The following is a 16165-nucleotide window of genomic DNA, read 5'->3' on the forward strand; positions in this document are numbered from 1 at the left end:
TACAGTCCCAAGCCAATACAAAACTCCTTATTGTCCTTCCCAAGCACCTGCCCGTCACTCGAAAAAAGGGAAAGATACTCCAACGGGCATGTACCCTTCAAACTGGTTCTGAAAGGAACAACAGTCAGCAGATATAGCCTAAAGATCCGTTCAGGACATGGTTCAAGGCTATATCATCAGCGTGAAAAATGCAATAACCTAACTGACCTGAAAAATTACTTACTGCTGCAATACAGAATTTCTGCACAATTGGTCCCATCTCTGCTGAACAGCGATCCCTAACCAACATACTTGGGCCATGAAAACCCAGAACTGATCAAATTAAATGAGTACTGAACTTGTTTCATCTATCTGGCTGCTATGTTCATGTCTTGATACTGCATGGCTTTGAAATCATGACAATGTAAAAATGTGTGCAGGAAATAAACGTTAACTGAAATTTATAAGGTACCTTGGAATTGATAAGATACAAACATTAAGTTAACTTCCAGGAATGCCACCTATGCAAAGCACAAATATATGGCATTATAAAGCGTGATCTTCATGTCATACAAATGGATAGAGAATTTAACATGAACCTAAGGGAAAAGCCCTTGGCAGATGATAAAGACTGTTATGAAATGAAGTTCTAGATGACATGGAACACATCTACGTTCCTAGCTGCCTTTTGAATATACATAAGATAGTTCAAACTAGATATGGTGTGAATCATAAAAGCAGCCATGCGTTCGAAGCTCACTTGTTTATAGATAAAAGCTACAGAACAATCAACCGCTTCAAAATATACAAAAAGGAAAAGACTAGAAAAAGGTGTGATTAGAATTTTGTATCCACAATGAATTAAACATTATGGTGCATTTCTGTGAAAAAAATTTATAACATACCTGTAGGGGGACAAGAAGGCAACAGGCAGCCAATTTTTTGACCGGACAAGGAATCACACAAGTGAACAGTGCCATCAGCAGATCCACTAGCAAGAAGAGATGAATCCACACCAACAACAACACAGCTCACTCGTTCAGTGTGTTGCCTGCCATCGGAATTTCTACCTCAATATTAGCAACTGCAATAAAAATCATAACACTTTGTCTACACATCAACACAACATGTGATAACAGGCATGGTAACATATCAAATTTACACCATATGTATTAAAGGGGCTTTATGCTCTCACAAAACCTGTGGACACTCGATGCTATGGCGAATAAGTATGAAATAAGTATGAAATAAATATGCATGCTATACAAAACACACATAACTTTTTCAGCTCATTATACATAAAGAACCTGCTGTGAGCCATTGCATTATATGAAGCAGATCACGCTTGCTCTGCAGAAGATCAAGGTTTTATGCCGAAAATGGAATATCATGAGACACATGTATGAATAGTATAAGCACGCAACTTATTTGTGCAAAAGGAACCCGCTCAAAGTCATTGCATTATATGAGCCAGATTGCATTTTCCCTGCATTGCATCAAGATTTATAAGGCTGAAATGGATCGTCAAAGGAATGGAGCCACATTAGGCGAGAAACTATGTTGCAGCATTTAGTGAAACAAGTTCACAAATTTTGTTAGTTATTCTACATAATCAGGCTGTAGAAATCACTATAGATGAGCCTTCGAAAAATTCAGATAACTCTAGGAGGCCTAGTCCACGCGGGCACACGCACATAGAGAAGAGGGCCCGGGGGGGGACGGGGGGGGCATTTCTTCACGGCATCCTTGCGGCAATCTTTCTTTGACTGTTGCCCTGAAATACTGCATCCATCTGTAGTGGGGATGACCCAATCTCAGCCTGAATAATCTGGTGAGGGACGGATGGCTTATCAAGGATCATCCGCGATAGGATGAAAACTTGTAGCCGCTCCACACGAGCCCATTCTATATTTGACAGATCCTGCCCCCAACAAGGGCTGGGATGACCCAAACTCAGCCTGAATAATCTGAAGAGGGATGGACGGCTTACCGTGGATCATCCGCGATAGGATGAAAACCTGTAGCTGCTCCACACGAGCCCACTCTATATTTGACAGATCCTGCCCTCAACAAGGGCTGCCGTACATCCAAGGACGGACCAAGGAGTCAAACAGCAATCCCTTGGTCCACAGATCCTGAAAGTGTGAGCGGAATCTTCTCACGAGGATAGAGAAGTGATAGAGCAAGTTTTGTCAATCCACCAAGTGTGGAAAGAATCTGCTCAGGAGGAGCAGGAACAACTAGCCAAGTTGCTGGGCACAAATCGCAATCAAGGAGACTGCTCAGACCGAGCACTACAGAAGGAAATATCCGCCACAATCTATGCCAATCATGGGGCTCCAAAGGCTTCAGTTTAGTGGCCAAAAAGCCAGTCCTTTTATAAGCTGAGAACAGATCTCAATTAGCCGAATAGGTCTGTAAAATAACCAACCAGATCCAGCACATCTGGCCCGACCAAATCTGCCCTGGTTTCTGATTGGATCTGCCCTAATCTGTTGCAGATATTGGTGCCTGTTTCCCAGTCTTTTTGTGCACTCTCCGTGCTGCCTTTTCCTGCTCCATCTGCTGCTCCTTGCCACACAAACTACCATGGAGACAGTGAGGCTCTTACAGACCCTGTACCCTGTCGGATGTCCTGTTCCATCCAAAAGCTGCCACGTGTCATTGCGGCTGTTCTAGACGGCGTTTCAGGTGCTGGCAGTCCTCCGAATCTGCTCTAGGCAATGCCAAGCTGTCCTATCCAGGTACTTCTATCTCCTGCAGTGCCCGACTCAGTGCCAATCTGTCCTATCCAGGTACTTCTATCTCCTGCGGTGTCCGACTCCTTGTCCTGCTCATTTGAGGGCTCACAGGTGGGTCAGTGACACGACAAACAGTGGGCAGCAAGTACATCAGTTGGACAGGTTATTACAGCCACTCGCAAGGTGCATTCCAGGGACTAGTAAGGGTTTTCATCAGCAGGGTGCGGCAAAGGCCCCATCATTTATAGTTCATCCAGCAGCTCTGAGCAAGGTGTAGAGCATATTCATGGTGCATAATACCTTACTGCATTTGGCCCTTTATAGGAGCCCCTTGAGGGGGTTCCATCAATCAATTGGGTACTCAGCCTGCAGATCATTCTGTAGCAGTGAAGAGCACTTGGAACCCCCTAGAGATCACCATCTTGGCAGAGAGTTCTTGCAGGAGCCTAAGTCCCTGATATCTATAGCAGACCTAAACCTGTAGGAGAGCATAAGAACTACATGAAGGGGAGCTTTGTCTGCAGTACACATCAGAGCATTCTTTGCAGGAGTGCGACGTGAGCAGCTACTGAAGCCTACATGGAGGCACATGGCTGAACAGGGAGAGTTTATCTGAGAGGGTGCAGAAAACAGATCCACCTTTTGGTACCTTACCTTGGTAATTGTTTGTGGAAAGTGTTGGTACACTTTATTACCCAAAAAAATTTGTACTTGATATCTAAATATCAATTCTGTTTTGGCTGTACATCTAAGTTCTCTTCCAGATCTGAGTTGTCCTCTATTACTGTTGAGTAAAGCAAGTGTTCTGTGCATGTGTCTTGCGTTCTTGGGGTGAATTCTCTGCTGCGTGGGGAGTTGGCCTTTAGCAAGCAACTTCCCTCTATTTACAAGACAGAGTAAAAAGCATGCAAGCTGCAAAAGTTCTTGTATGGTCTCAAGAAAACTGATGATGATGATGATAAGGATGATGATGATGATGATGATGTGTAGTCGATCACTCTGACATGACTTTGTAGTACTTAGCACAGCTTTTTGCATTCTGCATTGGTGTGGATGCTGGTTTACTAGGTCCACCCTCACAGCTTGTTTGTATCAGGATTCTCACAACCTCATAGACCAATCAGTCTTCCGAAGACTTTAATAAACTTTCTTTCTTTCTTTCTTTCTGAGTTATATCAGTCAGTGTTTACTGTTGTACCTAAGGGAGATTCTTGTGAGATTTAAGTTTATTCTGCACTGCTAGGGTTGTTGTCCATACAGTGCCCTGACTCTAACATGGTATCAGAGCCTCATGAGCGAATCTTGTGAACCCTCAGCCCTGAAGGAAAGAGCCCCTCCATCAAACGAAGCGACCCCCTTTCAAGAAGAAGAAGAACATTAAGTGTTCGATCCATATGAACACCCCAAAGCCATTCACATCCTCTTCATGGCCATTCGATATTCGATCCCGAGCTTCTGGGAGTCAGGTGACCGGAGTTGAAGAGATACCAAAGGCCACAACCAATGTGGCCAGAGTGGATACTCAACCAGATCCAGTAGAGGTGAAGGAATGGACGATGCATCATGTAGAGGCCTTGGCCATCAGTATTAGCATCACTCTAGACTTTGTGCTCCCACACATTGAGCTGGCAGACACTCCTTGGTGCATGGACCATCTTGAAGAACATGTATGAGGTAAACAATGAGGCAAGGATTCTAGATCTAGAGAAAGAGCTTACAACTTGGATATGGATCATGGCAAAGCCCTTGTGATGCCTTTTAGGAGACCATCCCCTAGCATGCCTTTTAGGACACCATCTCGATGTAAAAACGTCATGCTCTTTGCAGCCACAAAACATTCTCTTGCTCTCCTTCTCTCCCTCTCTCTACAAGCACACTAGGACCCAAGACAATCGTCGGGCTGGACCCCCTTGAAGGTTTTTATTCATGAGGAGAAACTGAGTACAAGAGTTCAGCGTGCAAGCTGCTGTTACAAATTCCAAAACGTGAAGAAAATTACATGAGCTCTTAGGCTCTCTTTCTTGGCAACAAGCCACTTGTCAAATTCTAAATTACTTTCCTAATTACATGCCACTAAGGGCAACTCTGGAGTCTTCGAAGCACTTGGTCACGCAAATAGCCTCCTAAATGCTTGTTAGGCTCCATAGCACTTGGGAAAAATAACCCTTCCTAGTACCTGCAACAACTAATTAAAGCGCACCACCATGGCATCCATTAATTGTTAGCGCTTTGCATGCAAATAATAAACTATGGACTAATTCTAGTCATGGTGGGCGTCCCCACTGAACACATGTGCACACATAACAAATAATAAATATATTTATTCTTTGGTTGACCGGAGTCAACGCTCTTGATCATGATTAAGGGGCTTTGACCAAGGGTCGAGGCGCCTTGATTATAGTCAAGTCTCTCCAACCGAAGTTGGCACATCTTAGTCAACCGCAGTTAACCTTCTTGGTATAAACCAAGTCTTCATGACCGAAATCAGGCTTACTTGACCGAAGTCAAGTATCTTTTACTATTGTCAATTCTTTGACCAATAGAAGAACTCTTTTCACCATAATTAACCTAGATGAAAATTTCTTTAATTATGATCAAATAATGGTCAACTATACTTTGACTTAGGATATTTGGAGCATTTGTCAACCCAAAAGGCATCACTAAGTATTCATACAACCCAAATGTAGTGCGAAAAGCTGTCTTATGCACATCTTGTGGTTGCATTCTGACTTGATGATAACCACTCTTCAAGTCTATCCTACTGAAAACTGTTGCCCCTCTGAGCTAGTCAAGCACATCATCTATGCATGGTGTCAGAAATCTATTTTTAATGGTCATCTTATTTAATACACGGTAATCAATGCACATTCGAAAAGAACCATCTTTCTTTTATACTAAAAGTACTGGTGAGCGAAAAGGAGATGATCTGGGCTGAATCAACCCTTTGGACGGCAAGTCCTGCACCTGAGCCATAATCTCCTCTCTCTGAGTCGCACCGACTCTATAAGGTGGTCTATTTGGTGGCTCACTACCAAGCATTAACTCTATATGATGATCCTTTGGTCTCTATGGGGTTAACTTCACTGGCAAAGCATTGAAAAACAATCTTTAAAGTTCACAAGAAACTGAAATTTATCTTTGTCTGCATCATTTATTTCAGCATGCATATCATTTTCTTTTTCTTTTACAAAAAGCATGTACGCGGAAATTGTAGACTTTATTGCTTTACCACATGTAACATCACATACAATGGGGATAGTTTCCCCTTTATTCCTAGCAACTAAACACTGGTTTTCCCCCCTATGGATAAAACTCAACACCCTCTCAGGGTATTCTATCTTTACTCCCTTTCGATGGAGCCACGATGTACCAAGTACAACATCATGCTGCTTGAGAGGAGAAATTAAGAAGTCCTCCTGATCTATATAACTTTGCACATGGACATGAAGCTATCAAAGGAGTAACTTGCACTGGATTCCCATGGAACATTTGATCAGCATCAAGAGCTCTGCCTAGCTCTTCAATTTTAATCCCTGATCTCAGGGCTAAGTCTTCGGATATGAAATTGTCTATAGACCCTGGATCAAATAGGACTAATGCTTGCTGATCTCTTACCTTTCCCCATGATAGCAAATTTTTTTTTTCCCGTGGGTTTGAAGTACAACCCAAAACATCTGGGACTGCTCCCACCATTGGTCTCAGTGGTACTTGTGGGGCTTTTTCTGCTCCTTAGAACCTGAAGGCTTCTCAGGGCACTAGGCAACCATATGCCCCTCTTTCCCACATCTAAAGCATTTCCCATCTCTGCGGAATTCAGCTGGAGTGAATGGGGATTTGCCTTTATATGTCTTTGAAAGCTGAGTACCCCTCGACTTCTGAGGCTGAAACCCTTTCTTCTTAACCTTGGGATACTCTTTCTTTTCTGATTTTGGAAAATCAGGTTTCTTCCTTTGAGTACATCTTGCTTGCAAGGATGGCACTGTGGCTGGATCTTGTATCTGTACAAGACTGGCTACTGAAGCAAAATGCATAATGTCTTGGATGTTCTTTGCCCTCAGAGCATTCACCACTGCTTGAATTTTTGAACTGAAACCTGCTCTCTACTTTCTCATTTGGGTTCTTTTAGAGATCTTTTTGAAAGGTGCAACCTACAAATAAGCATCCCAAAACTTTTGATTGTATACCTCCACTGTATCCCATGCATCCATATGTAAACTATCCCAATCTTGAAGGACATGATCTCTGAATTGTTAAGGCATGAACTGCTGGTAGAAGGCTTTCTTGAAGCTCTTCCATCTCTTTGGCGCTGACCCATATGTGGTATGTGCACTCCACCATGCACTACATGTCCCTGTCAAGAGCAAGCTGACCATTCTCAACTTGGAGGATTCTGAAAAGTTTTCTGTACCGAATGCAGCATCAAACTACCTAATGAACTGCAGTGCTTTGTCTGTATGACCATATTGTCCATTATAGGTCATAAACCTGACAAATTTACCTCCATCTTTAAATTCCTTGGTCTTGGAAGACTTGCTCTTGCTAGACTTCTTGTGTTTTCTTCTTTTCCTGGATGGTTTATCTGATGAAGAAGAAGAAGATACAGAAGTTGAACTTGAAGTAGACGGTGAAGGGCTTGGAGATCGGTGATGATGCCTCGATCTCTTCCTGCTATGAGACTGTCCCCTATGAGATCCCTCTCTCTCGGGCTCTACACGAGAGTGTGCCTCTGGCATTGGCACATCATAAGCTGCATCAGGCATAGTTTCTGCTTGAAACAGATGCTGAGCTCTTGGGTCCCTTTTGAGTTTTTCCATCTCCTGCATACGAATGCGTACCATCTGCTCAAATTCTTGCTGAGTTTGCTGCACACGTCTTTGTCTTGGATGTGCATCCCTATCTTGTAAATCGCACTAGATAGGTGATTGAGCCATTTTTCTACAACTTGTCTTAGATCTGCAAGCTCTCACACACACTATGTATGCAACTGATGCACGCAGCCTTTGCTTTTCAAAGAGAAAATTACCTCAACAAGAGGTGTCTTGCATTCACAACTTATGCCAATGCCGGGCTGTCAACTCAAGGCATAAACTCAAAGCTGTGTGCCCCTTTTCTGGCTATTGCAAATGACTTCAAAAAGCATTTGTTTTTCCCTCTTTTCACTACTCAAAGGCATGCATATTCCTTTTTTTCCTCCAAATCTCTGATTTTACTGTGCTTCTGCTGCTTTTCTAACAGTAAAAGTCTGACAGGTAGGTGAAAACTGCTGGCAGAAACAGTCTCCGTAACTATCCTTTTTTTTCTTTTTTCTTTTTTTTGGATAGTAACTGGATGGGTAACCGGCTGGTTACACTAACCAGACTAGCTAGTTTTGGTTTTGTTAGTTTGCAACTGGATTGGTCCCTCTCTGGTTACAGTGACCAGACTAGTCTGGTTGGGTCAAGTTAACTAGACCTCTAACCAGTTCACTAACCAAAGTTAGGTTAGCTTAATCCATGGTCTGCCACATCAGCCACGTGTTAGTGCCACGTCACCATCTGAACTGGCTGCCATGTATACTGCCACATCAGCACCCCTTAGGCATGCATGCCACATCAACACTGTTCTGTACAATGCAACATCAGCCCGCATGTGTCAGCGCCACGTCAGCACCAATATAGGCCTATGCCACATGTACTCGGAGCTGGCACTGACCAAGGTACTAGAAACTATCTAGGGTACGGTTAGTAAAACTCCAAAACCAGGTCGCGTCGAGAGCCTTCACCAGTCTTGCGTTTCTTCCCATCTCGTGCCTACGTAAAGATTTCAGCACACATGGTCTGTATGCGGGAAGGTCTTTCTCGTGGATGGGTGTCGGTTGCTATTCTAAAAGTCCACAAGACCCGTCCTTGTTGAAATGCTCATGACCCCCCAAACGGGATCGTCGTCACCTCGACCGAGGCATCCCATGGGTCATCATTGAAAAGCACCCAACGCTGCCTCAAAGCCTAAGGTTGTGCGAAGGTTTCTCCAAATCTTCACACTTGCACCCCCCAATGGTGACGTTCGTCACGCATGCTACAACCAAGCTCTCTATACGCTCTTTTTTTGGACCGTTTGCCCGCATGTGCAATCAGCATCCGTGTGCTCCTCTTGCCAAGCCTGTCGAATAGCAAGCCAATTGATGCGTGACATGAAGACTTGTCTGCCCCGCGTTTTAGCAAAGAGGACTCATGTCTCCTCGCGTTGCAATATATGGCAGCATAATGATACTTGCAAGCCGTCGTCATTCCCATCTTTGTGATCAAAACAGCAAACCATTCAATTACATCCTCAAACTAGAATCGTTGCCTCTTCAGAAAGATGACAAAGCCGTGCTTTGATACCAATGTCATCTCGATGTAAAAACGTCCTGCTCTTTGCAACCACAAAACACTCTCTCTTGCTCTCCTTCTCTCCCTCTCTCTACAAGCACACTAGAGCCCAAGACAATCGTCGGGCTGGACCCCCCTGAAGATTTTTATTCATGAGGAGAAACTGAGTACAAGAGTTCAGCGTGCAAGCTGCTGTTACAAATTCCAAAACGTGAAGAAAATTACATGAGCTCTTAAGACTCTCTTTCTTGGCAACAAGCCACTTGTCAAATTCTAAATTACTTTCCTAAATACATGCCACTAAGGGCAACTCTGGAGTCTTCGAAGCACTTGGTCATGCGAACAGCCTCCTAAATGCTTGTTAGGCTCCATAGCGCTTGGAAAAATAACCCTTCCTAGTACTTGCAACAATTAATTAAAGCGCACCACCATGGCACCCATTAATTGTTAGAGCTAAACTGTGGACTAATTCTAGTCACGGTGGGCGTCCCTACTAAATACATCATGTGCGTGTACACATAACAAATATATAAATAAATTTTATTCTTTGGTTGACTGGAGTCAATGCTCTTGATCATGATTAAGAGGCTTTGACCAAGGGTCGAGGCGCCTTAATTATAGTTAAGTCTCTCCAACCGAAGTTGGCACATCTTGGTTAACCGCAGTTAACCTTCTTCATATAAACCAAGTCTTCCTGACCAAAATCAAGCTTACTTGACCAAAGTCAAGTATCTTTGACTGTTGTCAATTCTTTGACCAATAGAAGAACTCTTTTTACCATAATTAACCTAGATGGAAAATTCTTTAATTATGATCAAATAAATGGTCAACTGTGCTTTGACTTAGGATATTTACATTGTGGTGACATTGGTCAAACAACAGATTTAGTTCGGATGGCCAGGCTCTTGCTAGGTATGCTCCGAAGAACTACAAAGGTTCGTCTTGAAGATCGGCAGTCGGCACCGATCACGTTTAAAGAGCTAGTATTCCTCCTACTGCAAGAAGAGACAGGAGAACAAGTTCAAGGGATTCATTGACAAGGCCTTCCTTATGAAAGGGAAAGGCAAAAAGGGCAAGTGTTAGAAACATGGTGTGAGGGGGAGAGAGAGAGAGAGAGAGAGAGGCTAGGGAGTCAAGAAATGGTAGACAAATGTAGAATCCATGAAGGCTTTCATTCATTCATCATCACTAGATAAGGAAAATGAAATACAAGCCTTATAGGCTACACACTCACACACTTGCACCAAGTGCATATGGGATAAGTCCCATAGTGACACGTGGCACTCACACATGACTCACACAAGGACTAGTACTCGATCTCTTAGTACTACACACCAACACATCACAGCAACATACTCTTTGACTATGATATCTCCAACACCCCCCTTCTGAGCAAAGAGTGTGAGACCCAACACACAAAGAGTAGACCGATCCCCCCTCTACCGCAATACTTGAGCAAAGGAATGGGCTGGTCTCGGGCAGATAAAGGTGTCTAGTGGTGCTCCAAATGCCCCAAAATATAGAACTGAGTGAACCCAAGTCAAAATACAGCAAGTAGATGCCCTGGAATGCAAGAATGCGCGAAGGGAAAAGCACTTGTGGGAGTGATGACTGCTCAAGGTGCTATAGCAGGTCCAAAATCCTCAAGAAGGTAGCTGGAGGGGCGCCAAATGAAATGGAACATCTCGAAATGTGTGAAGCCTTCAGTAAATCAGCTCCAATTCACCAGCAGGTCACCAGTCCAAAAAGTGATAATTTTGGAAGAGCTAGAGGCTAGGATCAGCCCCGAAAATGCTTCTGGAAGAGGCGTTTCTGCAGCAGCACTCTCAAAATGACTCGAAATTGTATATGTCGAAATAGCCTTCAAAGGTCACGAAAATCTGGAGTAAACGCTCATAGATGGTGGAATTTTGCTGCAGCAGCCTGCAAACCCTAGAATCGGCGTTGAAAAGCTACAAGACAGCTTCAAAGATCCACACGTGCAAGCGTGCCTTGAACTGTCTGCCAACCAGCAAGCTAGGAGGAAGAAGATGCACCAACCAGCTATCCAAGAGGCTATCAATGGCCGAGGCTGCTCCAAGAGACCCCCAATGGTGGTGGCTGGTTGAGGAGATGCTAGACCGGCAGGAATGAACGCAAAAGGCTGCAAGGAGAGGCGGCTGTGGAGGCAGCAATGAAGGCGATTGTGCAAAAACCCTAATCGGGTAGGAGGCAGCTAAAAGGAAGCGGAAATGAGCAGCGGGACAGCTTCAGCTGAGACAGAAATAAATGCAGAATTAGGGTTAGGGTTATGGCAGAGATGATGTGGCAGCTATGTTAGGGTTAACCTACTCTTATACTATGTTAGAAACATGGTGGGAGGGAGAGAGAGGTAGGCTAGGGAGTGAAGAAATGATAGACAAATGTAGAATCCATGAAGGCTTTCATTCATTCATCATCACTACATAAGATAACCTTATAGGCTACACACTTGCACCAAGTGCATCTGGGATGAGTCCCATAGTGACATGTGGCACTCACACATGACTCACACAAGGACTAGTACTAGATCTCCTAGTACTACACACCAACACATCACATCAACACACTCTTTGGCTATGATATCTCCAACAGCAAGCCAGGAAAGGCATGGCCAAAGGAGACGACTCCAAAGGCGGCAAGTTAGATGATGTCAAAGTGCACTACCCAAGTGGAACCTTGGCTCATTGTGTATCCTTCTTTGGGAATGCCTCTCGATGTGCTGCTTGCCCTCCATGCAAGCCTGGCAAACTTTTGACTTGTCTACCATATGTAGAAGTCCATACTTCAATCCTGTTTTTTGCATGTCTGAAAAGGTTCCATAGCTCACGTGCCCAAAACTCTCATGTGTAATTTACATGCATCCACTTGGACTATCAAAGACCAGATCTTGTAGAAACCATGCTCCTTCATTCCTCTTGTCAGCCAACAAAACAATCACAGAAATGGGATTATGTACATCGAGAGGGAGAAAGCTTCCAAGATCCTTTTGGACTGATGCAGCCAACACACCTGTCCACATTCTGAACACAACAAAGACCAAAGCAGTGGAAGGCAAGACTCCTTACGAGGCGTATTTCAGTAAGAATCCTGTGATTTCACATCTTTAGTTCTGACACATATGTGGCTGTCAACAAAGAAGACTGGACAAAGGTAGGGCGCTCGTTACAATCTCTGGAATGATTGGAATAACTTCAATGAAGTGGTTAAGCAGTGATTGAATTCTTTATTTCCCAATTTTCGAATTGATTGAATTATTCATCAACAAGGACCCCGTTTTTCTCCGTGCCTCGAAGTTTCCTCCGCTTCTTTTTCCACGCTCGCTTCGCGATACGAGATCGAGGGAGCTAAGATCCTTGCTTTTCTCCAGAATTTTCTGCTAGGATACCGACCTTTCCTAGGTTACGAAGGAACTAATCAGTGTGCGACGTCGGTCCGTCTCATCTGGGATGGCATGTGGCAAGATGTGGGCTGAATGCTTGCCTTGCCAACAAAATAAAGTGGATAGCAAATTACTCGCAGGTCTCTTCCAACCATTATCAATTCCTCTGGGCAAATGGACGCACATAGCAATGGATTTCATCACAGGATTTCCTTCTACAAAGAGGGGATGGGACAGCATCTTTGTTGTGGTGGATAGAATGACAAAACAAATCCATTTCATATACACTAAGACCCGGTATTCAGCATCACAAGTTGCTTGACATTTCATTGAGCATGTCTTTAAGCATCATTGTTACCCTCAAAAAATTGTCAGTGACAGAGATGCAAAATTTATGGGTCCCTTTTGGCAAGAGAGGCCCCCCATATGTGGAAAAGGAATGAATTCTATAACCACTACCTCCAACACGCGCGGACCTGGAATGACCATGCATAGATTACCCCCATTCGTTCATGAAATGGGATAGAGATGAACCAAGCTACTGGCATGGGAGGGCTTCTCTGGTTTTGCAGATAAATCGGGCATCATGTAGAAAGATAAAAGGTGTAATATGAATGGCTATGCTTTTTCGCTTTAATTGGACGAGTTTCACAGCGTAATTAACTATTGGGTGTCTATCAGGGCCACTCCGTGTGCACTGAAAATTTCGTCTATAGAAAGGCAATTAGGGCTCAATTTGGTTTGGTATAAAGGTTATTCACCTATCTGATGTCTCATGTATTCCGAATGTCCCTAGCTGAAATGTATGCAGCCAAGTTTGACCCCTTCCTCAAGTCATTTAATGGCTAGAAAATACCTTCATTGCTTTGCTCCCCCCTCATAGTTGTTGGCATTCCCCAGGCATTCTGTTCAAAAAACCTCATGAATTAACTTGGGTTACTGGTGTAATTCTAGCCGTACCAACTGTATCTTCTGGTGTAACCGGATATTCCTTGCCTCAGGACCAAATCGGTTACTGGGCAGTTAAGATTGTAACCGGCGTTCCTCCATTCTGGGGGTTTACTACCCGACAAAGTTGCCAAGGCGGAGCTGCTGAGTTGGTGACCGGAACATGGAGAGGGCTTCCGCCTCTCCACCGAAATCGATCCTTTTTCCGATCGATTCTTCGTCAGCTGCAGCTCGGACCCCTAAATTAACAACCATGCTGATAGATTCACTATTCTCTAACACACACTCAGATCACGGGCGATGGCATCTGTTATTTCCTCCCAGCCTACTCTCGTAGATCGCATGTTTTTCAAAAAATATCTTTTCTGTTTTCCTCATGCATATCCACGAGACCCTCATCTCCCTAGATGGTTCTCCTTGCCACATGTCATCATTTTAGCCTTTCCACTTGGTGCACCATTTACCCCTCTCTTGGGGCACATTAAAACCTTTTGCCCCTTGGCATTATTGCACATTTAGGTGCACCTAGGCCTTAGCACTCAGAGCCACCTAGTCAATGCCATTTCACCCTCACCTACGACCTTAGCAGTTACTTCTCTTCACCATTTCATTTACGCACATTAATTATTACAACAGTTGGTCATCTAAGAGAAAATGCCCACCGATCTTTCCGAGGTCATGCTATCTCGGTTAGAGCATAACATTCCTTCCCTCTTCAAGCATCAGCGTCCTCGATGATGAAATCTGGGAACACTCTCCGTAACTGGTATACGGATTCCCAGGTAGCTTCTGATAGAGGCTGACCATGCCATCCAACCAACACCGTGGGTATCTTCCGATTTCGTATTTGCATTGTTCCTCGGTCCAGGATTCTTGTCGGTTTGCGTCTTGCATTATCCTCTATCTCCTGAAACAAAACCACACCTTCGATTAGTGAGTCACCAATATGCAAAAATTTCTTTAAACGAGAAACATGAAACACTGGGTGCACCTTACACCCCGGTGGCAACTCTAATTTATAGGCTACCTTGCCTATTCTTTTCAGAATTAACCACGGCCCACAGTATCGAGGTGATAACTTAGCACACTCTCCTGAAGTCAACGACTTCGAGTGCGAAGGAACTCTGAGAAAAACTTTTTCTCCTTCCTTAAATACTCTTATAGACCGGTTTTCATCCGCATACACCTTGGCTCTATCCATAGCCTGGCAAATATTAGCTCTCACAAGTGCTAGCATCTCCCGCATCTGAACTACAAAGTTCGCGGCACTAGGCACTTTCTGAGGTACTCCAACTATAGTTGGATTTGCTGGTCTATAACCATAGTTCAGCTCAAACGGACTGAACCCTGTAGAGGAATGTTTTCTATCATTGTAGGCAAACTCCAACAATGGCAACCACTTGTCCCACGTATGTTGCCTCAATGACACATATGCCCTCAGCATATCCTCTAAAGTCTGGTTGACTCTTTCCGTTTGACCATCCGTCTCAGGATGATCCCCACTACTCATTCCCAACTCAGTCCTTAGTGTCTCAAATACCGCTGTCCAAAAATGACCGGTAAATCGAACATCTCTGTCTCACACTATGGATCTAGGCAATCCATGCAGACGAAATATATGTCTAATGAACAAATCCGCCACTTGCGGGACACTAACAGACTCTCTAGTCAGAATGAAGTGAGCCATCTTGGTTAGACGATCAACCACCACAAGGATAGAATCATACCCTCCTTGTGTCGTAGGCAGCCCTACAATAAAGTCCATGGAAATGCTCTCCCACTTACTTAGTGGTATTTCCAAGGGCTGTAAAAGTCCGGGTGGCTTCACCCGCTCGGCCTTGCTTACCTGACACGAGAAACACCGTGTCACATATTCATGAATATGCTTTTTCATCTTTGGCCAAAAGAAATCTCGCTTCACGAGATCATATGTCTTCTCGACTCCTGGATGTCCCGCACATGGGCTATCATGGCACTGTCGAATGACTCTCTGCCTGAGATCATTCTGACTAGGTACTACAACCTTGCCATTTCTTTCTAGCATACCATCCCTTATGGTATATCTTGCATAAGTTTGGCCTTTTCTGGATGCCAGGTCATCCTTTTCACTTTCCCCGAGTTTTAACACATGAGCCTTAGGCCATAAGCTCTGGACAAACTCGTCCACCTTTTGAGTTTCTCTAATCTCGGTCATTAGAGTACTCTCTAATACCATGAAACTCAGGTTGTACATAATGCGAGACAACGCATCAGCAACCTTATTGTCTTTTCCTCTTCGGTACCGAATCGTTAAATTAAACTCCTGCATGAGCTCTGCCCACCTAGCTTGGCGGCCCCTCAAGTCAAGCTGCTTACAAAAATGTTTCAGAGTATCATGATCCACATCCACATAAAACTCTGAACCATACAAGTAATGCCTCCATGTTTTCAAAGCATGGATAACAGCATACAACTCCAATTCATGAGTTGGCCAATTTCTTTGAGAGGGAGAAAGCTTCTTGCTTTCAAAGGCTACTGGCCTTCCCTCTTGAAGGAGGACTGCTCCTACCGCAATGCCACTTGCATCGGTTTCCAGGAACAACGGTTTCTGGGGATCAACTATTTTTAACACCGGTCCTGTGACCACAGCTTATTTTATGGTGTTAAAACTTTCTTCTTGATTCTGTCCCCATATAAAAGGTACTTTATCTGAGGTCAAATCAGTGAATGGCGATACTATTCCGGAATATCCTTTGATATGCCTTCTA

The 16165-nt window shown here is 44.0% G+C and overlaps 1 protein-coding gene across 1 annotated transcript in view; it reads right to left on the reverse strand.

Annotated features, from left to right (window-relative positions):
- The window catches only part of LOC147889326 (F-box family protein with WD40/YVTN repeat doamin), a 68216-nt gene that overhangs the window by 26073 nt on the left and 25978 nt on the right, over positions 1-16165 (reverse strand). The window contains exon 7 of the mRNA XM_087391844.1: positions 885-1030. Coding sequence (XP_087247970.1) covers positions 885-1030 — 146 coding nt within the window. The remainder of the gene's footprint in view (positions 1-884; positions 1031-16165) is intronic.

The sequence above is a fragment of the Dipteris shenzhenensis genome, chromosome 20 (genome assembly GCF_047967505.1).
Source record: "Dipteris shenzhenensis isolate YYH24624 ecotype China chromosome 20, Dip_SZ_1.0, whole genome shotgun sequence".
Lineage (NCBI taxonomy): Eukaryota > Viridiplantae > Streptophyta > Polypodiopsida > Gleicheniales > Dipteridaceae > Dipteris > Dipteris shenzhenensis.